This window comes from Balaenoptera ricei, chromosome 1 (genome assembly GCF_028023285.1).
Source record: "Balaenoptera ricei isolate mBalRic1 chromosome 1, mBalRic1.hap2, whole genome shotgun sequence".
NCBI lineage: Eukaryota > Metazoa > Chordata > Mammalia > Artiodactyla > Balaenopteridae > Balaenoptera > Balaenoptera ricei.
In genome coordinates this window covers 90,910,934-90,937,829 of record NC_082639.1, presented here as the reverse complement: position 1 = coordinate 90,937,829, position 26,896 = coordinate 90,910,934, and the positions used below count along the sequence as shown (strand labels likewise).

At 34.8% G+C, this 26,896-nt stretch overlaps 1 protein-coding gene across 1 annotated transcript in view; it reads left to right on the top strand.

The window, feature by feature from the left end:
* The window catches only part of COL11A1 (collagen type XI alpha 1 chain), a 214,966-nt gene that overhangs the window by 47,768 nt on the left and 140,302 nt on the right, over positions 1–26,896 (top strand). The window contains exon 5 of the mRNA XM_059927069.1: positions 26,504–26,632. Within this exon, the coding sequence (XP_059783052.1) occupies positions 26,504–26,632 (129 nt within the window). The remainder of the gene's footprint in view (positions 1–26,503; positions 26,633–26,896) is intronic.

Below are 26,896 nucleotides of genomic sequence, written 5' to 3'. Positions count from 1 at the left end.
GAGCGGGGGCTACTCTTTGTTGCGGTGCGTGGGCTTCTCATTGCCGTAGCTTCTCTTGTTGCGCAGCACGGGCTCTAAGCGTGCAGGCTTCAGTGGTTGTGGCACGCAGGCTCAGTAGTTGTGGCTCGTGGGCTCTAGAGCACAGGCTCAGTAGTTGTGGCACACAGGCTTAGTTGCCCCGCGGCATGTGGGATCTTCCCGACCAGGGCTCAAACTCATGTCCCCTGCATTAGCAGGTGGATTCTTAACCACTGCGCCACCAGGGAAGTCCATTTCCTGGGATTTTAACTGGGAGAGTTGACTCTATAGATCAAGTTGGGACAGCCTTACATCTTGGCAATACTGAGTCTTTCTATCTGTGAAAATGGAATATTTCTCAATTATTTAGTACTTCTTTGATATTTCATCAGCATTTTGTAGTTTTCCTCATGTAGATCTTGTTCATATTTTGTTATTGTTTTAAATTTCACTCATTTCAGCTCTAATTTTTATTATTTTTTTCTTCTGCTTATTTTGGAATTAACTTGCTCTTCCTTTTCTAGTTTTCTAAGGTGGAAACTTATATGATTGATTTTCAATTTTTCTTCTTTTCTAGTATTTGCCTTTGATGTTAGAAATTTCTCTGTGAGAACTGCTTTTGCTGCATCCTACACATTTTGATAAGTTGTGTTTTTATTTTCATTTAGTTCAAAAATATTTTAAAATTTTCTTTGAGATAGCACCATTGACCCATGTGTTACTTGGAAGTTGTAGTTTATTCTCCAAGTTTTTTTAAACTTTACAGACATCTTTCTGTTATTGATTTCTAGTTTAATTTCACTGTGTTCTAAGGGCTGATATCATATGATTCTATTCTTTTAAATTGATTAAAGTGTGTTTTATGGCCCAGACTGTGGTCTGTTTTTGTGAATGTTCCATGTGAGCTTGAGAAAAATGTGTAATCTGCTGTTGTGGATAAAGAAGTGTATACATGTCAATTATATCCACTTGACTGATAGTGCTGTTGAGTTCAACTATGTCCTTACTAGTTTTCTGTAGCTGGATCTGTTGATTTCTGGTAGAAGGGTGTTAAACTTTCCAACTATGACATTAGATTACTCTATTTCTTCTTGCAGTTATATCAGTTTTTGCCTCATGTATTATACTTTGATATTCTGTTGTTAGGCACATACACATTGAGGACTATTATTCTTGGACTATTGACTCAGTATGTAATATCTCTATCTCTGATAACTTTTCTTGTTCTGAAGTCTACTGCACCTAAATTAATATAGCTATTCTTACTTTCTTTTGATTAGTGATAATATGGTATATCTTTTCCATCCCTATACTTTCTTCTATTTTTTTTGGAGTATAGTTGCTTTACTGTATTGTGTTAGTTTCTGCTGGACAGCAAAGTGAATCAGCCACACATATACATATATCCTCTCTTCCTTGGGTTTCTTTCCCATTTAGGTCACCACAGAGCATTGAGTAGAGTTCCCTGTGCTATACAGTCTGTTCTCATTAGTTATCTATTTTATACATAGTAGTGTATATATGTCAATCTCAATTTCCCAATCCATCTCACCCCCCTTCCCCTCTTGGTATCCATATGTTTGTTCTCTACATTGTGTCTCTATTTCTGCTTTGCATATAAGTTCATCTATACCATTTTTCTAGATTCCTAATATATGCATTAATATACAGTATTTGTTTTTCTCTTTCTGACTTACTTAACTCTGTATGACAGTCTCTAGGTCCATCCACGTCTCTGCAAATCACCCAATTTCATTCCTTTTTATGGCTGAGTAATATTCCATTGTATATATATACCACATCTTCTTTATGCATTTCTCTGTTGATGGTCATTTAGGTTGCTTCCATGTCCTGGCTATTGTAAACAGTGCTGCAATGAACATTGGGGTACATGTATCTTTTTGAATTATGGTGTCTCCATCCCTATACTTTTAATCTATATGTGTCTTTATATTGAAAGTAGGTTCCTTGTAAACAAAATATAGTTGGGCCTTGTTTTTTGATCCACTCTGACAGTCTCTGTCTTTTAGTGGGTATATTTGGACCACTGATGTTTAAAATGATTATTGATATAGATGAATTTACATCTACTGTATTTGCTACTGTTTTCTATTTGCTGCCCTTTATTTTTGTTCATATTTGTCTTCTATTACTTTTCTGCCTTCTTTTTTGGTTTAAATTGAGCATTTTTTATGATTCCATTTTCACTATTTTCTTGGCATATCAATTATACTTCTTTTATTACTTATTTTAATGGTTACCCTATCATCTGTGATATACATTTACAACTAATCCAAGTCCACTTCCAAATAATACTATACTATTTCACAGGTAGTACAAGTACCTTATAATAATAATGTAATCCTTATTCCTCCCTGCTGTCTTCCTGTACACTTTAAATCTTCTATAAGTTACTTATAATACAATGTTATGTAAATAGTTGTAAATACAATGAAAATGTTATGTAAGTAGTTGCAGGCATGCAGCAAATTCAAGTTTTGCTTTTTGGAACTTTCTGGAATTTTTTTTCTAAATGTTCTTGATCCACAGTTGGTTGAATTCATGGATGAGCAACCTCTGGATGTGGAGGGCCAACTGTGTGTGTGTTTGTGTTTTATATATATATATATTATTTTGAACAAACTGAAACAGATCAATTAAGGATAAGAAAAATAAAAATTTCTGTTTTACCTTTATTCTTTCTCCAATTCTTTTTTTCATTATCTGGTTTCTCTGAATTATATCATCTTTCTTTTCTCTGAAGAACTTCTTTTTAAATTGCTTGAGAGACAAGTCTACTGCCAGCAAATTCCCTCAGTGTTTGGCTGAGAAAGTATTGTGCTTTCACTTTTGAAGGATAATTTTTCAGGGTACAGAATTGTAGGTTGTTTTTTTTTTCTCTCAATACTTTAAATATTTCACTTGACTCTCTTTTTGCTTGTATAGTTTCTAAAGAGAAGTCAGATGTAATTACTATTGATACCTTTGTATCTCTGTAGGTAAGGTGTTTTTTCATCTGATTTTTTGAAAATTTTTTTATTATTGATTTTCTGCAGTTTGGATATGATGTGCCTAGGTGTCAGAGGTTTTTTTGGCATTTATGCAGCTCCTGGTTCTCTGTTCTTCCTGGATCTTTGAAGGGTGTCTGACGTTAATTAGAGCAAATTTTAAGTCATTGTTGCTTCAAATGTTGCTCTGTTTCTTTCTCTCTTTCTTTTTCTGGTATTCCCATTATGTGTACATTATATCACTTGTAGTTGTCCCACAGCTCTTGGATATTCTGTTCTGTTCTGTTTGATTTTTTAAAAATCTTTTTCTTTTTTGCTTTTCAGTTTTGGAAGTTTCTATTGTCATATCCTCAATCTCAGAGATGTTTTCTGAGCCATGTCTGGTCAACTAATAAACCCATCAAAGACATTCTTGTTCCTATTACCATTTTCTTAATTGTTATGGGTTTGTTTTTGTAGGTTCTTTTCTTGTCTTGTATTTCCCACTTAAAGAAGTTCCTTTAGCATTTGTTGTAGAGCTAGTTTGGTGGTGCTGAATTCTCTTAGCTTTTGCTTGTCTGTAAAGCTTTTGATTTCTCCATCGAATCTGAATGAGATCCTTGCTGGCTAGAGTAATCTTGGCTGTAGGTTCTTCCCTTTCATCACTTTAAATATATCTTGCCACTTCCTTCTGGCTTGTAGAGTTTCTGCTGAGAAATCAGCTGTTAACCTTATGGGAGTTCCCTTGTATGTTATTTGTCATTTTTCCCTTGTTGCTTTCAGTAATTTTTCTTTGTCTTTAATTTTTGTCAGTTTGATTACTATGTGTCTCGGTGTGTTTCTCCTTGGGTTTATCCTGCCTGGGACTCTCTGCACTTCCTGGACTTGGATGGCTATTTCATTTCCCATGTTAGGGAAGTTTTCGATTATAATCTCTTCAAAGATTTTTCTCAGGTCCTTTCCCTCTTCTCGTTCTGGGACCCTATAATGCAAATGTTGGTGCGTTTAATGTTGTCCCAGAGGTCTCTTAGGCTGTCTTCATTTCTTTTCATTCTTTTTTCTTTATTCTATTCCATGGCAGTGAATTCCACCATTCTGTCTTCCAGGCCACTTATCCGTTCTTCTGCCTCAGTTATTCTGCTACTGATTCCTTCTAGTGTATTTTTCATTTCAGTTATTGTATTGTTCATCTCTGTTTGTTCACCTCTGTTTGTTTGTTCTTTAATTCTTCCAGGTGTTTGTTAAACATTTCTTGCATCTTCTCGATCTTTGCCTCCATTCTTTTTCCGAGGTCCTGGATCATCTTTACTATCATTATTCTGAATTCTTTTTCTGGAAGGTTGACTATCTCCACTTCATTTAGTTGTTTTTCTGGGGTTTTATCTTTTTCTTCATCTGGCATGTAGTCCTCTGCCTTTTCATTTTGTCTATCTTTCTGTGAATGTGGTTTTCATTCCACAGGCTGCAGAATTGTAGTTCTTCTTGCTTCTGCTGTCTGCCCTCTGTTGGATGAGGCTATCTAAGAGACTTGTGCAAGCTTCCTGATGGGAGGGACTGACGGTGGGTAGAGCGGGTGGGCAGAGCTCAGTAGAACTTTAATCCAATTTTCTGCTGATGGGTGGGGCTGGGTTCCCTCCCTGTTGGTTGTTTGGCCTGAGGTGACCCAGCATTGGAGCCTACCCAGCTCTTTGGTGGGGCTAATGGAGGACTCTGGGAGGGCTCACGCCAAGGAGTACTTCCCAGAACTTCTGCTGCCAGTGTCCTTGTCCACATGGTGAGCCACAGCCACCCCCTGCCTCTGCAGAAAACCCTCCAACACTAGCAGGTAGATCTGGTTCAGTCTCCTATGGGGTCACTGCTCCTTCCCCTGGGTCCTGATGCACACACTACTTTGTGTGTGCCCCCAAGAGTGGAGTCTCTGTTTTCCCCAGTCCTGTTGAAGTCCTGCAGTCAAATCCTGCTAACCTTCAAAGTTTGATTCTCTAGGAATTCCTCCTCCCATTGCCAGACCCCCAGGTTGGGAAGCCTGACATGGGGTTCAGAGCCTTCAATCCAATGGGTGGACTTCTGTGGTATAAGTGTTCTCCAGTTTGTGAGTCACCCACCCAGCAGTTATGGGATTTGATTTTATTGTGATTGCGCCCCTCCTACCATCTCATTGCGGCTTCTCTTTTGTCTTTGGATGTGGGGTATCTTTTTTGGTGAGTTCCAGTGTCTTCCTGTCGATGATTGTTCAGCAGTTAGTTGTGATTCTGGTGCTCTCGCATGAGGGAGTGAGTGCACGTCCTTCTACTCCACCATCTTGAACCAATCTCCAAAGACTTTCTTAATTTTTGTGATCTCTAGCATTTCTTTTTGATCTTTGAAATTCCATTTCTCCACTTACATTATCCATCTATTCTTTTAGGTTGTCTATTTTTTCTATTAACATTCTTAGAATATTAATAATAGTTTCAAGAAACATTCCTAGTCTGACGATTCCAACATCCTGCCATATCTGGTTCTGATTCTGATGCTTCTTCTGTCTCTTCAAACTTTGTTTTTAGCCTTTTCATATGCCTTGTAACTTTTTCTTGGAAGACAGACATTATATACTGGGTAAAAGATGCAGGGGGAGGGGAAATATTCTATAGTCCTATGATTAAGTCCCAGTATTTTGGTTAGCCTATGCCCCTGCATTGTGAAGTTCACCAGTGTTTTTCAGTTGTTTTTCCTCCTGTCAGTGGGACAGGAACTAGATGAAGATGTATTCTTCTTCTCCCACGTGGTAAGGCTAAAGGGGCTGGATTGGGGTATTTTCCTTTCTCTGGTTAGGTTAGGTTCTAATAAAGCCCACACAGGTTAGAATCTGGGTAAATTGTTTCTGCCTGAGGGCAGGTCTTGTTAAGAAGAACAGAATGCCCTGGTATATTTCAAAATGGTTTCTTTTCCCCTTCTGGAAGCATGAGGGGATTTTTCTCCAGTATTCACTGTGAAGCCTGGTAGAGCTCCTGGTGGTAAAACTCAGAAGGTGAGTGTCTCCTTTATGACTGGTTCCACTGGAGCTTTGAACTCTCAGAGTTTTGTTTTGTTTGTGTGTGTTCAGGAGCTATTGTGAGACTGGTATTGATAGTTTTAATCTCAGTTCTGTTCTCTCAGTTTAAACTAAATTGGTTTGAGTTCATTACACGTATGTAGTTCTGGAGATAATTTTATATTTTTGTGGTTTATACACAAAGCTAGGTGATTTCCTATTTCCGTGTATTCACTTCAGATTCCCTCCATGTCTTCATGCATTTTTTATTTTTAATTTTTTTAGCTTGTTCCTTTGTCCAGAAACAGGGTTTCTGTCAAAGTTCTAGCCACAGCACTGTTGCAGTGCTCAGCTACTGGCTTCCACTGTAGGGACAAAACCTCAAGGGAAACACCCCCCCCTCCCCCCAACACACACACAGATAACATCATATGCGGGTTTACTTCTTCAAGGTCTAACCCTCCTTCATAACCTACCTGCTTTTCAGAGTTCTCAGGGAATTGCTCATTGCATTTTGTTCAGTGTTTGTAGTCATCATCAGCATGAGCATTGGGCTGTAATGGGTTTACACTGTTATAGGAGTACTGCAACTTCCAAAATATAAACATTTAAACGTGTTAATTCCTTATTATGAAAAAATTTATATTGCTATGAAGGCTTATGCCTGGTACTTGGCTGTAGTCTCACCTTCAAAATCTCTAAAATTGGTAAAATTCTAGTATCACAAAATTTATCTCTAAAACCTTCTTGCCCTGGCTCCTCTGGATCTTCTTTAATTAAGGGAAAAAAGCAAGCTATCACTATATTTAAAAATTGTCATTATGCGATTTCAATCTAGATTCTAAACTGAAAAATGTAATCACTAGTTATTTCTTTAATTATTTTTTCTTTATAAATATTTAAGATCTTTCATAAAATATAAACTTTAGGAGCAAAAAAGTAGAAGTGAGTGAACACGGATGATAAAGTCATTTCCATTGTTTCACTTGGGAAATGAAACATGAAGACAAAGGTATCATTCAGTCTAATAAGTAAAGAAATGGTTAAATGAAAAAATGTTATGATAATGATTATTAAGCTTTTTTAAATTAAGCTTTTGCCTTTTTCAACCATATGCATGGTAGTTAGCAGCATTGACTCGAGTCAGAGAGCCAGGGTTTGATTTTTGAATTTGGAACTTAATCAGCTTGAAGATCATGGGCAAGATACTCAACCTCTCTATGTCTTTTTCCTCATCTGTAAGATGGGATAGTTGCGGTAGTTAACTCATAGAGTTACTTAAAGATTAAATGAGTTAACATTTATAAAATATTCATATGTGTGTCTTGCAGTACTGAATGTTTTATAAGTGCGTGTTTGAAATAAAGCTTTCTTCTGTTGATTATTTCTGAAACTAGGGTAAAACAACAGATATGGCTAACATAGGAGCCACATTTGGCTTTGTAAAAGACACTATAGTTTATTTTAAAGAAGGCTTCAATAGCTAAAAGAAAAAATAAAATGTCATTCTGGAATGGGATTTTATTACTTGCTCTGTCAAAGTAACATAGAGTCTGCAAAACAGAAAAACAAGAAAGCTTTGAGTTTACCATGGCTACTCAGTTTTGTTCTTGTCCTGTAAATCTTTGGTTAAGATGTACATTTGGGAATGTAGCTGTGGTTCTTTTTGTAATTTTTGAAACATTGTCTGGAATCAGTTTTGTGATTCATGTTTTATGGAATATAGTAAGACATCAAAATTATCTATTTATAAATTTCAGGAAATAATGTACAATTTTAAGAGAAGTAACAAATGTGGATACCAAACATGAGGTACAAATTTGATAGAGTTGATGTTCAAACACAGTCCAAGTACACATTGATTGTAACAAACACAACTTCAATGCAAATTAGAGTTAAAATCCCAAGGCACACCACACACCCATGTAATATTAGGGTTCAGCAGCAACACTGCTTTACAGACTCACTGGATTCATGGACATGTTGAATTTCTCTAATATACAGAACAATGATGCATATGTGTAGTTATTTCTAAAAGAGGATCTTATGGCTTTTATGCAGAAATAGTCCAATGTATCTACATGACAGTATCTTGTAGTAGTAGTTTTATAGAACATATTTTTTCTTCCTGACAGTAACAAATTTAGAAATTGTCAGATTTCATTTGGACTCAGTGTTAATAATCAATTATTTACAAAGTTGTAATGGCAAATATGATTTTTCCCTTTGGATTTTTCTGCTTTGGGGAGATATTTAAGTTTTCCTACAGATCACATGCATGAGTAGATCAAGATACAGCATTAGTTTAATCCTTTTTTGAGAGTTATTCTTAGCCAAGTCTGAAAGGAGCTTCTGCTTTTGCCTTCTGGATGTGTAATTACGTTCCTTATTATTGCACACCAAGTTGGTATGACAAGCGTGGTGAGGGACAACACACAAGAATGTGCTGCGTCATTTATGATCAAGCTTCAGGGATGCTGTAGGACTTTTCCTCAGTTCTCCATTCTAGACACCACTGTACTTTATTGTATAACAGCCACATGCTATCCTGTTGTCATTCAGACTATGATCAAATCTGCGCCACTGTAGTGTGATATGCAGATAACAGCTTTTATTTTGTGACTCTACTGATAATTTACTGTAATTTCATATTTAGTAGGATTTATGGTTGGAATTGTTTCAAGAAACTCAATATAGCATTTGAGGTGGATTCAGATTTCAGAAATCTATAGAAGATCCAAAGTACCACTTATACATGATATTACTTGTCCTCTAATAGGGTCATTGCCTTGTTTGGTTTGTTGTCTCTTTTTTGATTAGTGCATGATTAGGTTATCTGCTGCCAGCAGTGCACAGTAAAGTGTCACACATTTTGTTTTGTCCCTCCCTTTTATAAGTTTTATCTCTGATTACTTGTCTTCTTTTTTCCCGTTTAAGGTTTATTATTAGTTTGTGGCATTTTATTAACTTCCCCCCAAAATAAGCCATCTTGCAATGCATTCTTGTTGTCACTGTCTGTTACCATGTTGTTTTATAATTATCTATTAATATATAGCTTTCTCATTAGACTATAAATTTATTGAGAGCAGGATTTATATCCCCTTAATTTAGGTACTCCAACAGTGGCATCAAACACAAAGTTTGCACAGTGTTTATAACCAATGAAGATTAGTAAATATATGAATGAGTGCTGTATCTGCAAGTGGTTAAGGCTTTGTTAGATGTGTCTGGGGGGAGAAGGGGCAGAGAGAGGTATAGGATAGCATATGTCATTTGAAAGTTAGGTGTTTATTAAGTAGCTGACTATTCTCTGTTGAAGCAGAATAAATATTATATGGCAAACATTGTGCTTAAATAATTGATGTAGTGATACAAATAAATAGTTGTAATAAGATATGATTCTGCTCCTAATGAAGATATAGATATGTTCAAGGCAGAAAATAACTGTATCCAAAATGATGAAAAATAAAAGGGTATTTAAAGATGAGGGAACCTGTGCAAAAAATGAAAGTTTGGAATGAGCTCAGCACATCTGAGAATGCAATTCGCTTTGGGGGTATTTGGGAGATGATCTGGTAGGATGAGTTAGGGCCTGTCTGTGGACTGCATTTTATACCATGCTGAGGGGGTTGAACTTTAAACCATAGGTCATAAGAAGTTTCTTTAAGTAGAGGAATTAAACATTGAGATCTGTTTTTTAAAAATTCTTTTTGTGGCAGTGAAGGAGTTAGTCTAGAATCAGAAGAAACTGGTGGAAGAAAACACCAAAACTGATATGTTGAAACATTAGTTCAAATAAAAGGTTACGTACAGTAGAGATAAGGCCATGACAGAAGAAATGGAGAGTAGGGTCTTGCTTCAGGATGCTAATGTGGGATAGAATTGACAGGTCTTAGGGGCTGACTGGGTATGTGGGGTTAAGGGAGAGAGGAACTTAATACTTTACGCTTTACATAAGGTATTAAATAGTCAATGTTTCCTTCTTAAAAACATGAACTGTTTGGAATTTTAGCTAAATTCAAAAGTCTTTAGTTCTCTTTTTTACGATTGATGAACTATGTGTTTTGATGAAGCTTTAAAAGGCCATAGGATTATCCTGGACCAAATATTCTTATTTCAACATCTTTCTATATACTTCTGAACTTTATAGTAAAAACATAGGTAGTGTGAAATTATTATTAGCTCAAAGAAGTAGAATAAGAATGTGATAAATTATTTAAATTATTTTATAATTTTTTAGGAAGTAATTTTTTTAAGGCATGACCTAGTTCATTTTGGTTTACAATATGACTATATAAAGTTCTTAGAAGAGTAGCAGGTATACAGTAAGTGCCAGTTAAGTATTATTTATTATTATAACTATTAGCGTTATCTATTTCTTGGAAAATTGCAGGAGGCTTTTAATGGATCTCCCTGTGTCTGTCTGCCCATCTGCTAGTCTGTTCTCTAAGCAGCAAGCCTAGACTAGCAGGCATATTCCTGTCAAATAGCACCCGGCTGAAAGAATGAATGAATCAGTAAAGAATGCCACTTCCTTGTTTATAATTGTCTGGTGGCTTTTCATATCATTTAGAGTACGCTAAAGTTCTTTCAATATTCCGTAGTCTCCTGGGTGATTCATCCACACCCTCTGCCCCTTTTCTCTGACTTCATCCCTGATTCCTTACCCCTCTGCTCCCTCTGACCCGCAAGGCATCCCGTTTTGAACACATCAATCATGCTCCAGACTTGGGGTCTGAGCATCCACTCGTCTTTCTGCCTGGAAGGCTTTTCCTTAGAGATTTCTATGAATTTTTTACTTCCTTAGTTCCTCAGTTGTCTCCGTCTCAGCGTCCCTTTATCAGCAAAATCTTTCATGAACACAGTTTGTAATACAGTATCTTACTTTCTACAATCTCTCCTATCCTGCTTTATATTCTTTACAGCACCTATTACCCTGATACTGTATTTTGCTTATTTTCTCTTTCCTTCTCTGGAATGTAAGCTCCAAGAGAGCAGAAGCTTTGTATTGTATCCGTAGTGTCTACAACACTGCCTGAAAATAGTTTTTAAATGGATGAAATAAATATGCTTTCTAGCACTTATTAATTCAAGGAGTATAGATCATCTTGGCCAACAAGGAAGCAGGAAGAAAGATTTGTTACCTTTTTTCTAATCATTTTTTCTTTCCTCGTTTTCTTTTATTATTTTTTTTGTGGAATAGAGCCACATTATAGTTCTCTTTCAGTAGGAATGTTTGTTAGAAAGTATAAGATAAATGTGCCCTTTTTGTGGTAGTGTTTTATACAACTTTAAAGTTTTAAAGAATTGCATTTTTTTGTAATACTTGGTAAATAGTTGTTGAATTAGTAGTACATTCAAGTAACATAGGATCACTACTTATTTTCTTAAAACTGATTTCTTAAGCTGATTTTGGGACACAGTGAAATATAAGGACGGTGTGGGTAGCAGTTCTGTCTGTGATTATGTGGTTTTTCTCATTTTTTCCTTTGAATTATAGTTCAGATGCAATCTCTGATGCATTTTTCAATTAAACTAAAATTTGAAGCATTTTGGCAGCTTTCCTTTTCCACACAAAATAGTTGAGAAAGAATCATAAACAGTATAGAATGTCTGAAAAAAAAACTATGATGTGAGTTAATGCCTTGGCAAATTCAGAAGTCTTAGTAGGCAAGAAGCATATTTTTTCAATTAATCTTCTGATAATGTCTACTTTTTTGAGCATTTTATGCCATGTTTAAGATTTAATGTCAGTCTTGTTCCTGGATATACAATCACAAACCTCTTCCAAGACCCACCATACTTTTCAACAAAGCTCTAATATCTAATGTGAGCAGAAGTTTTAGTGTCCAGGGAATATCTTTTGGAAACATTGTAGAATTCTGTTAAGCTATTGCTTTTACAGTGGTACATGCTGGAAATTGTTTAGCTGAATGTATTTTTCTTTCTCTTCTATTATACTTTTTCCTTATGGGCTTTACTTACAGAATAATGACTTTAAGTCTTCTGAAACTCAACTTTTTTGGAATTTATTTATGGAACGAATAAAAATGTATTCTCCAGCAGCATTTCTTAAATTTTACAGTCTATAAACACATCTAGAAGTTTAAGCTCAAACATGTGTTCTCCTTTAATTGGCTTCAAGTACTATAATAATTATACCTTACGTTTGTGTACACTTACACTTTAAAAAGTGCTTAAGTAGGTATTAATTTTTAACGAATCTGTAGGAAATACAAGACAAATAATAGTATTCTTAATTTACAGTTGTTGAAATTGAGTCTTATAATGGTGAATAAATTAATAGCCTGGATATCTATTTACCGAACAAACATTTAGTACATACTCACTATGTGCTGGCCTATTCCAGGAATTGTGGAAACCTGGGAGAACAAAACAGACAGGTCCTTACTCTCATAAAGTTTATATTCCAGTGAGTTTAGCTGAATAATGTAGATTGGCTTATTAAGAAGAGGAGCCCCTGGGAGCTCCCTGGTGGCCTAGTGGTTAGGATTCCAGGCTTTCACTGCCAGGGCCCGGGTTCCGTTCCAGGTCAGGGAACTGAGAGCCTGCAAACCGCGCGGCATGGCCAAAAAAAAAAGAATAGCCCCGACCATAAACTGTGTGTATTCTAGTAGATACAGCGTACTTTCCTGGAAAGTGATACATACTGATTATTTGAATTCTTAAACTTAATATATATATAAAAGGAAGATGCCAATTACTATTTTAGGGCCTTCAACTATGGGGTCTTTCTCTAACTTCTCATACTCTCTGTGAGTGAGTTCACTGTGGGTTCCAACAGGAAACTGAATTTCTACTCAGGTGATTTCAGAGGTTTGAACAAGGAGGCAGAGTTACCTGGCAAGGAGTATTACCTTTCCAAGGGTTAAATGGGCAAGGGGCAGAAATAGCAGTACCGTGAAAGCTGGAGCCCTGCACTAGTGCTTTCTGACAGTGGCACTAGTGGTCAGGGTACCAGACTGCTGTGACAGACAGGAAAGTGTCTGGCGAAACTACCCAACCTCCTTCTCTTCCCACCTCCTAACTCCTAACTCTTGGTGGTCACTTCCATTGTCTGTACTGGAAACCGACCTGCAAGCCAGTCTGGTGATGTGGGCTATGGGGTCATATTCTTTAGGTACAGGGTAAGAGAGATCAATGATTAGGATTCTGGGAGCCAACAAAGAATACCAAGTATCTTTATATTTAAAAGAAAAACTAGACACTTTCTCATTAATTATCTCATTTATGCCAGGTCCTTCTAGATTATTCCTTTGATTTTCCCAGATGAAAATTGTGTCATCCCCCCACCCCTGCCACCCCAATTTATTTTTTTTCATAATTGGAATATAGTAAGTACTAAAGAAATATGTTTCTTATATTTCATGTCTGTGTATAATTAATCTCCCTTACCAGGTTATATGCTATCTGAGAGTAGGATCTGGGTCTGATTTCCATCTTTATTTTTCTTTTGCCTATCTATAGTGTCAGCATGTTACTTTGCCTCAATAAATATGTGTTGACTAAATGGATAGATGACTGATTGATAGACAACCAGGGGAAAGGATTCTGAAAGTTATCTGGCTGTCAAATTTCTGTGTAAGTTACCACTAAAAGTTATAGAAGAAATACATTTATTATCTGACTTATAATGTATCTGTGCCTATTAATAAAATTATGTGTTACTTCTGCTGTTTTCTTTTTTAAGAAAGTATTTTGTTTTGGGGGAAAATGTAGCTTGTCTTAAAATTGTAAGGCATGAAGTGCCTCCTGAAATTAGGAATGCTGTGTAACAGGTTTGCTTTTTCTTTTTCCTTCAAAAGTATAGTTCTTTGCAAGTACTCCTATTTCAATAGGGAATTCTGGCTTTCAAATTTGAGATCATGACCCCCATCTTTCACTGTTCAGTAGACATATATACAGTTTGACTACATTCTGTAGTGAGCAAAGAAGTTTTCACATTGGTACTAAAAAAACATTTTTTTCAAAATTAAAAAGAGTAAAAGGTATATCAATTACTTTATAATGTATATGCATACTTTTAAAATCCTCTTAGGCTTATATATTTCATAAAATGGCCAAATTTTGATTTAATAAAACCTCAATTCACTAAAGAAATGTATCATTTATTATAGTAGAGGAGTGCAACAGAGTAGAAATAAGGAAGTATTTTAAAATATTATTTCTAGGACCTATTACTTCTGGAACAGTATCATTGCATGTAGAACTAGAATAATAAATGTGTAAAAATGCTACTACCAATGACTTCTTTTCATCCACTGATATTTTCTCTAGACTTAAAAATAGGCAATAAAAATGATGATGCTAAACAGATATGTGAAAAAAAATGATACAGTTTATTTGCTTGGGTTAAAAAAGTAAATGTGCCAGTTCAACTGTTAAACTCTTTATGAAATGATGAAGAGTCTATCATTTCTTTTCATATTCAAAAGATGATAATTACTTTAAAATAAATTCAAAATTTACTGTCAAGTTAAGGCTATGAAATATAAAGTAAATGTCAAATTCTGCAGTTAACTTTGTGTGACAGGCAGCGAAAGTCATACCTGCTTGCAAAGGTCATATTTGACCTCTATGCTGATATTACTTATATGAATTTGTTCTTTGAGTCTGTGTTAAAATACAAGTTTAAAATATTAAATGATACATAATATTTTCTTTCATACAAATAATATTTTTTTCTCAAGTTAATTTTTAATGATAAGGTCTCAAATGATTTCCATTTTGTTTTAAAATCCTCTTTTTAGATTTTAAATGTTATCTTCAGTTATATTATTTTGAACAACAGATGTTTGTAAAAAATATCAGATGACTTTATTTTGGGAGGAAGATCAAATTTTGATTATTCATATTTTAAATATTCATTATTTAATGAACATTTGAAATGAAGAGTCTTTTTGAAATCTGAGGATCATCTCAGTATTTTTTATGATTTGTAATTTAATTTTGCATGTGTTTTCTTAAATCAAGAAAGAACCAAGTATGTTGTTTTACTTTTGATTTATATTACTATGAATAGATAAAATGAAGTATAGAATACAAAAAATGTATTATTCTGATTATATATATATATTTTTATATTATATATAAAAATGAGAAAACACTTTTCTATTCCTATTTTCTTTTCATTGTTGACATGAAGTAGAATTAGGATATAATTTCATTAATATGGAGTTAATGAGACAACCAGGAATTGTTTTAACTTTTTTACTAGTGTAATGAAATTGCATTTAAAAAAAAATCATATAAATAGTTTAAACTCACTATGACCTCTAGCATAATTTAATTTGATAAAGATCTTTAAAACTCTGGTAAGTTTACTTAAAAACTTGTTCCCTTCAAATTCTTTATTTATACTTGGAGACAAATATTTATTTATCATTCTTACTTTCTATTACCTCTAATGCCTGAGGGATATTTACACATGATGATACTGTCAGGTGTATGATAACCTGTGATTACCCTGAGTTCTAGCTGCTTGCCAAATTAAATCAGTCAATATTTCCACAGCATCTACTTAATACCAGTCCCTGGACATAGTTAGAGATTACCCATGTTACAAACAAACAAAAATACTTGTTTTGAAGTGCTCTTCTTTATTCTGCTATAAAGATAATACTTGCAAGATATAAATAAAAACAAACTAGTATTTATCAGTCTGTATTTGTTTTCTAGGGCTGCCATAACCAAATACCACACACTGTGTCTTAAACAACAGAAATTAATATTTTCACAGTTCCAGATGCTTGAAGTCTGAAAGCAAGATGTTAGCAAGGCTGATTTCTTTTGAGGCCTTTCACCTTGGCTTGTAGATAGTCATCTTCTCCTTGTGTCTTCACATGACCTTCGCATTGTGATGTCTGTGTCCTAATCTCCTCTTCTTATAAAAAGACCAGTCATATTGGATTAGGGCCCACTATAAAGATTTCATTTAATCTTAATTCTGTCTTTATAGGTCCCATCTCCAAATATAGTCAGATTCTGAGGCTAAGAACTTAAACATATGAATTTGGGGGACACAGGTCATCCCATAACACTAAGTCTAGACAAGTTCATTTTGTCTTTGATTATCAGTGAAAAAATGGGTATAAATTGCTACAGAAAGAGGTATGGGCTGTCCGGCTAAAGGGAAAATTTCTGCTGATTCTTATTGATGCTTATAACTTGGTTTGACCTCAGTGATATAATCTGACAGTTGGCACGTAGAGGAGTACAATTCAAAAGTAAAGGGCTTCCCTGGTGGCGCAGTGGTTGAGAATCTGCCTGCCAATGCAGGGGACACGGGTTCGAGCCCTGGTCTGGGAAGATCCCACATGCCGCGGAGCAACTAGGCCCGTGAGCCACAACTACTGAGCCTGCGCGTCTGGAGCCTGTGCTCCGCAACAAGAGAGGCCGCGATAGTGAGAGGCCTGTGCACCGCGATGAAGAGTGGCCCCCACTTGCCACAACTAGAGAAAGCCCTCGCACAGAAACGAAGACCCAACACAGCCAAAAATAAAATTAATTAACAAAAGTAAATAAAGGCAAGTTTCTTAAAAAAAAAAAAGACTAAACTTTTTCTAGACACAATCATTAATTATCATTTCACTTCATAGACTTAAAAGGTTGATCCCCAATTTTTCCTTTTTATTGTTTCTCAACTGAGTAAATGGCTTTTCCGTCTTACCCTTGCTCATACCAGAAACTACAGGACTACCTTCCACTCTTCTCTAATGCACTTCTTCCCTCTCTCCTTGCCGTTCCCATCCCACTCCATCATCATTACCTAGTCAGTTCCCAAATCTCACACGTTTTTCTCTAATAAACTCTATGTATCCTCTACTCTATTCCTGCTATTGCTGAGTTAGTTTAATTTCCCAATGCTTAACTGCTATGGATTCCTAAGCAAGGTTCTCATGCTTCCAAACTAGCTGCTTTCAAATCATCCTCCCCTATGTAGTCATAGCGATTTTGTTAAAATATGTCATTGATCAGTTTGCTCCATGGTTCAAAGTCCTTGAATGACATTCTGTAACTTTTAGAATTCAGTTCACATACAAAGCTTTTCTCAGTCTGGTTCCTTGCTTGGTTCTTTTTTTTCTTCTACTTTATCTCTTTCATCCCTCAACCCTCACTGCTCATTATCACCATATAGGGCCTTCCCTCCAACTATACAGCACTATATGTACTTTTCCAGCTTTGTCAGTTTCATGCATCCAGAGTTCTGTTTAAGATGTTTTTCTGTTTAATACTATTTCCCTCTCCATCTTTTTCATCAACCTAACTCCTATTTGCTTATAACATACAGTCAAGATTTTAACAAGAAGCATTTTATAAAAGCATTCATTCCCGTTGAGACATCTGCATGTTAAAGTTAATGGAGGTAAGAATGTGCTTCGGGAAATTTGGAGGCTAGCTGATTTTATAGAATGCAATTGCAGCATGTGATTTACAACAGGTTTAGGGGAGATGAAATTTCTAACTCTAGAAAGCTTTGAAATTCAGTGAGACACATAGTCTATAAATACTTGGAGTCTTCTTTTCCAGATATTACCAAAAGTAAGTTATTCTCCTAGAATATAACTAACACCCAAGTTGTAATATTAAAAGTTTAAATCTTCCAAGATTCATAATGGAATTAAAAGCCTTATAGGATTGTAGAGTTACTAGTTTCCAGGTTGATATTAGAGACACTGTTTATAAATAAGCTGTTTAAAAACAAACTGTTTATTTGAACAATTATAGTTGTATATTGATCCAGCCTCTGCTTTAACTGTTTTGGTTATGTCTGAATTTCCTCTGCCATTCTTGGGATCTTATTATGCTTCAAGCACATAATTCATTCACAGGTTACCTTATTCAATCACATGGAATTGAACATGACAGCTGATCAAAACATGGTTTTTCATTGCTCATTCTCAGGAATCAGCTGCTGTTGCTGTACAGTTCAGTGGATGCTCAGGCTAGGAACTGACTTCAACCAAGCATTGGTTGACTTCATAGGATGAGGAATTGAATCTGAAAATTCAGACACTTAACATTGACACATTGACATGTGACCTTAGACATTATACCAATTTCTTGTACAACACTTTTTCAATAAATGTGATTTCTTATACATGCAAAAAAGCTAAATGTGTATTAACTTGTGTATTTCCTGAATTATAATGTAATTACATTCATAGCACAGAAAACGGAAATAGCTAGGCCTTATAGAGAGTTACTGTATATATGCATATACAAACAAAAATAACAAACAAAAATTGTTAGAATATGTGCATTATATTTTAGTTTTGAGAGGAGGATATGCTATTACTTATATAATTGGTCTTGATAAAAATGTGGCTGGATCCTTTTGCAATGCATGTGACATTCAGAAGAACCTCATCTTTATATATAGTTTCTGTTCAGTTTTCTTGCATTTGTTTTGCTTCCCTCCTCTAGACTCATTCTGTCTATAGAAAAATACTATAGTATAGACCTAGTTGACACAGCTGTAGATAGCAAGGTAATTGTTTCAGCTCTACTTTAATTTTGGCTTTGTAGAGCGTTAGAGGAGGAGGATGTCTTTTTCATACGTTGTGTGCAGCAGATGCCAATTTTACTTGGTAACATCACCCTTTTCCAGCTGTAAAGATTTTTATGACTGTTGAATCTAAATATTTATAGTTCATTCAACCCATCAGGATGCTTTTGTTTGTCTACAGACTGTCTCATAACATGTCATATGAGTAACATAAAACACTATAAAATGACTTCTAGGGAAAATAGTACTGTAGGTTTTTAACACAATTTTCCAGTTTCTTTCCAGTAGTACTATATTTAATGGCTGAATATCAAACACCTGAAAAAAGAATTTATTGTGGAAAGGTTGGCAGGATTCCATTTAATGAAGTGAAGTGCCTTGACTAGAACAGTTAAGTACTCAGAAAACCAGTATTCTTCTAAAAAATATACTATTAAAAATACTATATGTAATAAAATAGATAGGCAATTTTTTGTGTTTCAGCAAAAGCTTCATTTGGTTTATTATATTATCTATAAGTTAAGTGTGGAACTCTATACTTTTTAGTTCTGAAGAGGACCTTAGATATGATCTCTAAATGCATTCATTTTACAAATGATGAATTAGGGTAAGTGACTTGCATAATTCCAAGTAATTAATGGCAAGGCTGGGATTCAAGAATCAGAATTTCTGATTGAAACCCTCAGTGATGACAGTACACAAGAGGTACTGAATGATGCCTTTTTTTAACAGCAGAATGAAGAATGTTCAAGTTTCTCTGTTACTAGCTATTACTCATTTATAATAATTCAATTGTGGCTACTCAGTGTTCTAAACTCATTAGTTAGTGTTTGAGAAATGTTATCAATAAATTTTAAGAATTTATATTCATTTGCTGTGAGAATGTTTAAAATCAGTAGGCATAAGCTAAATATTAGAGTCTATTCCAGCTATTTACAAAAAAGAATCAAAAAAAATCTCAGAAACAATCTAATTTGTTTGATTGTACTGCCTCATAACATATAAAACTAAATAATTTTGATGTTGGAAACACTAATAATAGTCTGACCATTATAAGCCATATATTTTGTGGATGGATATTTCATGATTCTGCTTTATTTCATGTTTTACTGGGAAATAAAGTAGGTGTTTCCTTATTTGGGTGTTATCTGAACATATTAACATGTTACATGCACTTTTAAAGCACTTTTTGAATGAATGATGATTGAATGAAATGACTAAATAACTGAAGAAATATAGCTAAATCTGATTGCAGAGAAATTTCTGAATTCAACAAAATTTATCTCAAGGATTACTAAACATTGTAATATATCATGTCAATGAAATTTTTATTGGCAGATGTGTGTTTTTGACATTTTAATTTTAGTCATTTTTCTGTTACTAATGAGACATTCTAGATGCAGGTCTTTAGCAAGTAGTTGGCGGCGTTCATTTAACTGTTAGTATATTGAGCAAACAAGGATTAGACAAAGACACTAAAAAGAAGAAGTTTGGAAATGAGATGTCTATAAAGGTCACTGAGGAGCTTCAATATACTCTTGGAGATCTAAGAGGCCTGTGTGCCTGTCCAGGAAAGACCTGAAGAGACTCTAATATCGCAAATATTACTGACCTTGAGGATCTGCATAGCAAGAAATGAGATCTAAGGCAGAGTTGTAAACTGTTGGAATATTATAGGCATGCTCACACACAAATACACACTCAGAGTCTCTTGGCAAATAGTGAGAGATTTTTAAGGAATTATCTGTCCAATCGTTTGCTCATCACTAACCTAACTGAGCAGAGACCTCAGTGGACACAGGAAACAAAGAAAATTGACTTATATAATTACTTCAAAATGTCACAAGACAAGCAGCAAAAACAACCACAAACAAAATAACAACAAGCATCGAGGGGAGGGGGCAATGGAATCCAATCTCCACAGGTGACATTTAAAATGTGCAGCTGTCAACAAAAAATTATGAGACAGGCAAAGAATCAGGAAATTATGTCCCGGGCTTCCCTGGTGGCGCAGTGGTTGAGAATCTGCCTGCCAATGAAGGGGACACGGGTTCGAGCCTTGGTCTGGGAAGATCCCACATGCCACGGAGCGACTAGGCCCGTGAGCCACAACTACTGAGCCTGCACGTCTGGAGCCTGTGCTCCGCGACAAGAGAGGCCGCGATAGTAAGAGGCCCGCGCACCGCAATGAAGAGTGGCCTCCACTTGCCGCAACTAGAGAAAGCCCTCACATAGAAACGAAGACCCAACACAGCTATAAATAAATAAATAAATAAATAAAATTTAAAAAATAAATAAAGCAAATAATTAAAAAAAAAAAAAGAAAAGAAATTGTGTCCCATACAAAGGAAAAACAAATCTATAGGAACTGTCCTTGAAGACGTGCAGACATTGGACTTACCAGACAAAGACTTTAATTCAGCAGTTATGAGTATGTTAAAAAAAAAACAAAACAACTAAAGGAAACTGCAGCTTAACAACTACATGAAAGTATGAGAATGAAGCCTTATCAAACAGAGATAAATAAAGGTATAATTTCTTAAAAAAGAACAAAATAGATCAGGAGTTGAAAATCAATTGAGATTACTCAGTATGAAGAAAAGAAAGAATAAACTTGCAAAAAGTTTACAAAGCATCAAAGACCCGTGGAGCACCATCAAGCATAACAACATAGACATAATAATGAGTCCCAAAAAGAGTGGAGAGGAAGGAGGTACAAAGCATATTCCAAAAAATAATTACCAAAACCTTCCCAATTTTGATGAAACACATTAATCTATATAGATGAGAATCTCAAGAAACTGCAAGATAAACTTGTAGAAATCCACACACAAAGGATTATAATCAGTCAAAAGACAAAGAAAGAATCTTCAAAGCATCAATAATAAAGTGACTCATAACATAAAAGAGATTCCCATTAAGATTAACAGCTAATTTTTTGTCAGATTTCATAGAGGCCAGAAAACAGTGGGTGACACATTCCAAGTTCTGGAAGAAAAAGATTGTCAACCAAAAATGCTATATCCTGCAAAACTATCTTTCAAAAAACAAAGAAGAAATTGACATTCCCAGATTTATGAAAAAATAAATAATGTATCAAAAGTAGAGCTGCCTTACCAGAAATAAAAAGGAGTCCTTTAGATTGAAATGAAAGGACATTGGACAGTAACTCAAATTCACACAGAGAAATAAAAAAACACTGGTAAAATTACCAACATAAGTATATATAAAAAGAGCACAAATTTTTGTTGTTGTTATTTATAGCACTTCCCTTCTCTTAGCTGTTTTAAAATACAATTGCATAAAGCAAAATTTATAAAATTATGTTGATGGCTTATATTGTATAAAGATGTAATTTGTATAACTATAATATTACAAAGCAGGGGAAAAGGGAATAGAGTTAGACAGAAACATATTTTTCTAGCAAACAGAATCCAACAACACATTAAAAGGATCATACACCATGATCAAGTGGGATTTATCCCAGGGATGCAAGGATTCTTCAGTATATTCAAATCAATCAATGTGATACACCATATTAACAAATTGAAGAATAAAAACCATATGATCATCTCAATAGATGCAGAAAAAGCTTCTGACAAAATTCAACACCGATTTATGAAAAAAACTCTCCAGAAAGTGGGTATAGAGGGAACCTACCTCAACATAATACAGGCCATATATGACAAACCCACAGCAAACATCATTCTCAATGGTGAAAAACTGAAAGCATTTCCTCCAAGATCAGGGACAAGACAAGGATGTCCACTCTCACCACTATTATTCAACATAATTTTGGAAGTCCTAGCCACAGCAATCAGAGAAGAAAAAGAAATAAAAGGAATACAAATTGGAAAAGAAGAAGTAAAACTGTCACTGTTTGCAGATGGCATGATACTATACCTACAGAATCCTAAAGATGCCACCAGAAAACTACTAGAGCTAATCAATGAATTTGGTAAAGTTGCAGGATACAAAATTAATGCACAGAAATCTCTTGTATTCCTATACACTAATGATGAAAAATCTGAAAGTGAAATTAAGAAAACACTCCCATTTACTACTGCAACATAAAGAATAAAATACCTAGGAATAAACCTATCTAGGGAGACAAAAGACCTGTATGCAGAAAACTGTAAGACACTGATGAAAGGAATTAAAGATGATACAAACAGATGGAGAGATATACCATGTTCTTGGATTGGAAGAATCAATATTATGAAAATGACTATATTCCCAAAGTAATCTACAGATTCAATGCAATCCCTATCAAATTACCAATGGCATTTTTAACAGAACTAGAACAAAAAATCTTAAAATTTGTATGGAGACAGAAAACACCCCAAATAGCCAAAGCATTCTCGAGGGGAAAAAACGGAGCTGGAGGAATCAGACTCCCGGACTTCCGACTATACTACAAAGCTACAGTAATCAAGACAATATGGTACTGGCACAAAAACAGAAATATAGATCAATGGAACAGGATAGAAAGCCCAGAGATAAACCCACGCACCTATGGTCAACTAATCTACGACAAGGGAGGCAAGGATATACAATGGAGAAAAGACAGTCTCTTCAGTAAGTTGTGCTGGGAAAACTGGACAGCTACATGTAAAAGAATGAAATTAGAACACACCCTAACACCATACACAAAAATAAACTCAAAATGGATCAAAGACCTAAATGTAAGGTCAGATACTATAAAACTCTTAGAGGAAAACATAGGCAGAACACTCTATGACATAAATCACTGCAAGATCCTTTTTGACCCACCTCCTAGAGTAATGGAAATAAAAACACAAATAAACAAATGGAACCTAATGAAACTTAAAAGCTTTTGCACAGCACAGGAAACTACAAACAAGACAAAAAGACAACCCTCAGAATGGGAGAAAATATTTGCAAATGAAACAACTGACAATGGATTAATCTTCAAAATATACAAGCAGCTCATGCAGCTCAATATCAAAAAAAAAACAAGCCGATCCAAAAATGGGCAGAAGACCTAAATAGATATTTCTCCAAAGAAGATATACAGATTGCCAACAAACACATGAAAGGATATTCAACATCACTAATCATTAGAGAAATGCAAATCAAAACTACAATGAGGTATCACCTCGCACTGGTCAGAATGGCCATCCTCAAAAAATCTACAAACAATAAATGCTGGAGAAGGTGTGGAGAAAAGGGAACCCTCTTGCACTGTTGGTGGGAATGTAAATTGATACAGCCACTATGGAGAACAGTATGGAGGTTCCTTAAAAAACTGAAAATAGAATTACCATATGACCCAGCAATCCCACTACTGGGCATATACCCAGAGAAAACCATAATTCAAAAAGACACATGCACCCCAATGTTCATTGCAGCACTATTTATAATAGCCAGGACATGGATGCAACCTAGATGCCCATCGACAGACAAATGGATAAAGAAGATGTGGTGCATATATACAATGGAATATTACTCAGCCATAAAAAAGAATGAAATTGGGTCATTTGTAGAGACGTGGATGGATCTAGAGACTGTCATACAGAGTAAAGTAAATCAGAAAGAGAAAAACAAATATCATATATTAACATATATGTGGAACGTAGAAAAATGATACAGATGAACCAGTTTGCAGGGCAGAAATAGAGACACAGATGTAGAGAACAAATGTATGGACACCAAGGGGGGAAAGTGGCGGGAGGGTGGGGTGGTGGTGGGATGAATTGGGAGATTGGGATTGACATGTATACACTAATATGTATAAAATAGATAACTAATAAGAACCTGCTGTATAAAGAAATAAAATTAGAAAAAAAAAGAAACAAATTTTTGTGTAGTGCTGATATTAAGTTGATATTAATCTGAAAAAATGTTATAAATTAAGATAATTATAATCCCCAGGGTAATCACTAAAAGGAAACTCTCTAAAATATAGTAAAAGAAACAAAATCATTAAAATTGTTCACTAGTAAATATCTATTTAGCACAAAAGAAGATAGCACAAAATAAGAGAGTAAGAGTGTAACAAAAAAGGAATGACATATAAAAAACAAGTAGCAAAATACCTACTAAGTTGAGACAACTCCAGTAGCTAGTAACAGCTGACTAGATAAAATGTATTCAATAGTAGGTTCATACAGCAAGTTGTTATTTCAAAAAAGGAATGCAGTACTGATACATGTTAAAACATGGGTGAACTTTGAAAAAATGATAAATGAAAGAAGCTAGTCACAAAAGGCCTCATGATGTATGATTTCATTTATATGAAATGTCCAGTGGTTACCAGGGGCTAGGAAAGGAAGAGATAAGGAGTGACTGCCATTGGTTATGGTGTTTCTTTTAGGGGTGATGACAATTCCTGAAATTAGACATTGGTGGTGGATGGAAAACTCTGTGAATGAACTAAGAAACACTGAATTGTACACTTTAAAGGAATAAATTCTATATGTAAATTATATCTCAGTATAGTGATATGAATGAAAATATAGATTTCTGATCCATTAGCATAAATGCTAATTTTAAGAGTAAGAATATACAGTGCTTTTTAGACAGAAGAAAGAGCAATGCAAATAGAAATAACTATCACACCAAAGATAGTAACCACAGTATTCAATAAAGGATTGCCAGCTAGAACTAAATAATTTATACTCTTTTCTTGGCACTTTTCACAAGAGTCTGCTTATATCTTTTCAAGTTATAAATTTTATTCTCCATTTTATTACAGTTTTAAATCTTAACCGCTATATTGCACTCTCCAAGGGCAAGGATTAGATCAAATTTATGTTTCCATCTCCAGTGATACTATGTTCAATGTCTTGTGTATAGTACTTTCTCAATCCACATTTGTTGATGAATAAATGAATAATTGAATATTGTGGTATAAAAGTGCTATGAATTCTTTCCTGCTCTCTAACTCAGTGTTAGAGACTTCTAAAATTTTCATCAGGCTCTAAATAGCTTATGTTCATCAGACGTAGAGAAAGCTGAAATAACTTTTAAATTATTCAAAATGATATCAGGAGTTCTGTGAATCAGACTCATGAGCTCAAACTTACAGGAACTTGAATCACCAAGTCAAATGGATATTAATCCAGACATTCTTCTAGGCCTGAATATAATTCTGAATTAATATGGTCATGACCCATAGATTTATATCAAACTAGTTTCATGTCAAATTAGACCCATGTGGAAATATTCAGATGGGTTTGAGAGCAAAATATTTGATCTTCCTCCTGTTTTCACAGTTTCCAGAACCTCCTGGAACTAAAACTCTTTAGATAACCCTATTAATTATTTCTAATGTTTATTTTTTATTAAAATTATTCAGATTTCTAAATAAGTGAGTTTGATGTACGCTTAGATGCTCCATTTTTAACAAAAATATGCCAAACTCATGCTTTTTAACTTGTAATTTGGATTTTTCTGGTCTCTGCATTTCTCATTCATATTTGTAAGTAGAAATTTCTTTTGATATTGAGTCCTCTAACAGAACTCAATAGTTGGATCTATATTTTCATTTAAAAATTCTTGTATAAACTTGCTTAAAAAACAATTCAATCGAACTCTTCCATTATTTAATATTGGAAATACATTACAGTTTTATATATTTATAGTTTTAAAATCTTATTTACTTTTTTATCAGCTTATTATTCACATTTCATTTGTCTTATTCCACACAGAGTAAACTGTGAATGCAGTAAAATCAAGTTTTAGCAAACAGATGAATATACTCTACATTCTCTGAACCACAATATAACAGAATAACAGCTTAATATTAAGATCTGATTTGTTAAACAGGTGTGAATTTCTCTCTCCATCCTATAGGACTGTTTTTAACATTGAAATGTAAGCGATTTCTTCTCATATTTGAAGATGAACTACACTGTGTCTTGGATAAATCTTGCTCTGGATATATGTGTATTCAAATATGCTGACTACATAACCATGTTTGTTTCTTGGCAGGGGGACATCCAGCAGTTCTTGATCATAGGTGACCCCAAAGCAGCGTATGACTACTGTGAGCATTACAGTCCAGACTGTGATTCCTCAGCACCCAAGGCTGCTCAGGCTCAGGAACCCCAGATCGATGAGGTGAGGACCATAAGATCAAGGGCAGGTTTTCTCATTCCAATGGTCAGGACATAGGTTTGCAGTTTTGAGGCTCACCTCCATTTATTCACTTTTAATTAAACTTTACATTGTATTTATAGTGTTTTACTATTTCTAAGAATATGTGATTTGAAGAAGATTTTTGGTGTTTGTTTCCGTCTTAAGTATTCTGTTACATAATTTCTTAAAAATACAGATACTTCACATATACTGCGTAGAGGAGCATATTTTATTTGGGGGGAGATG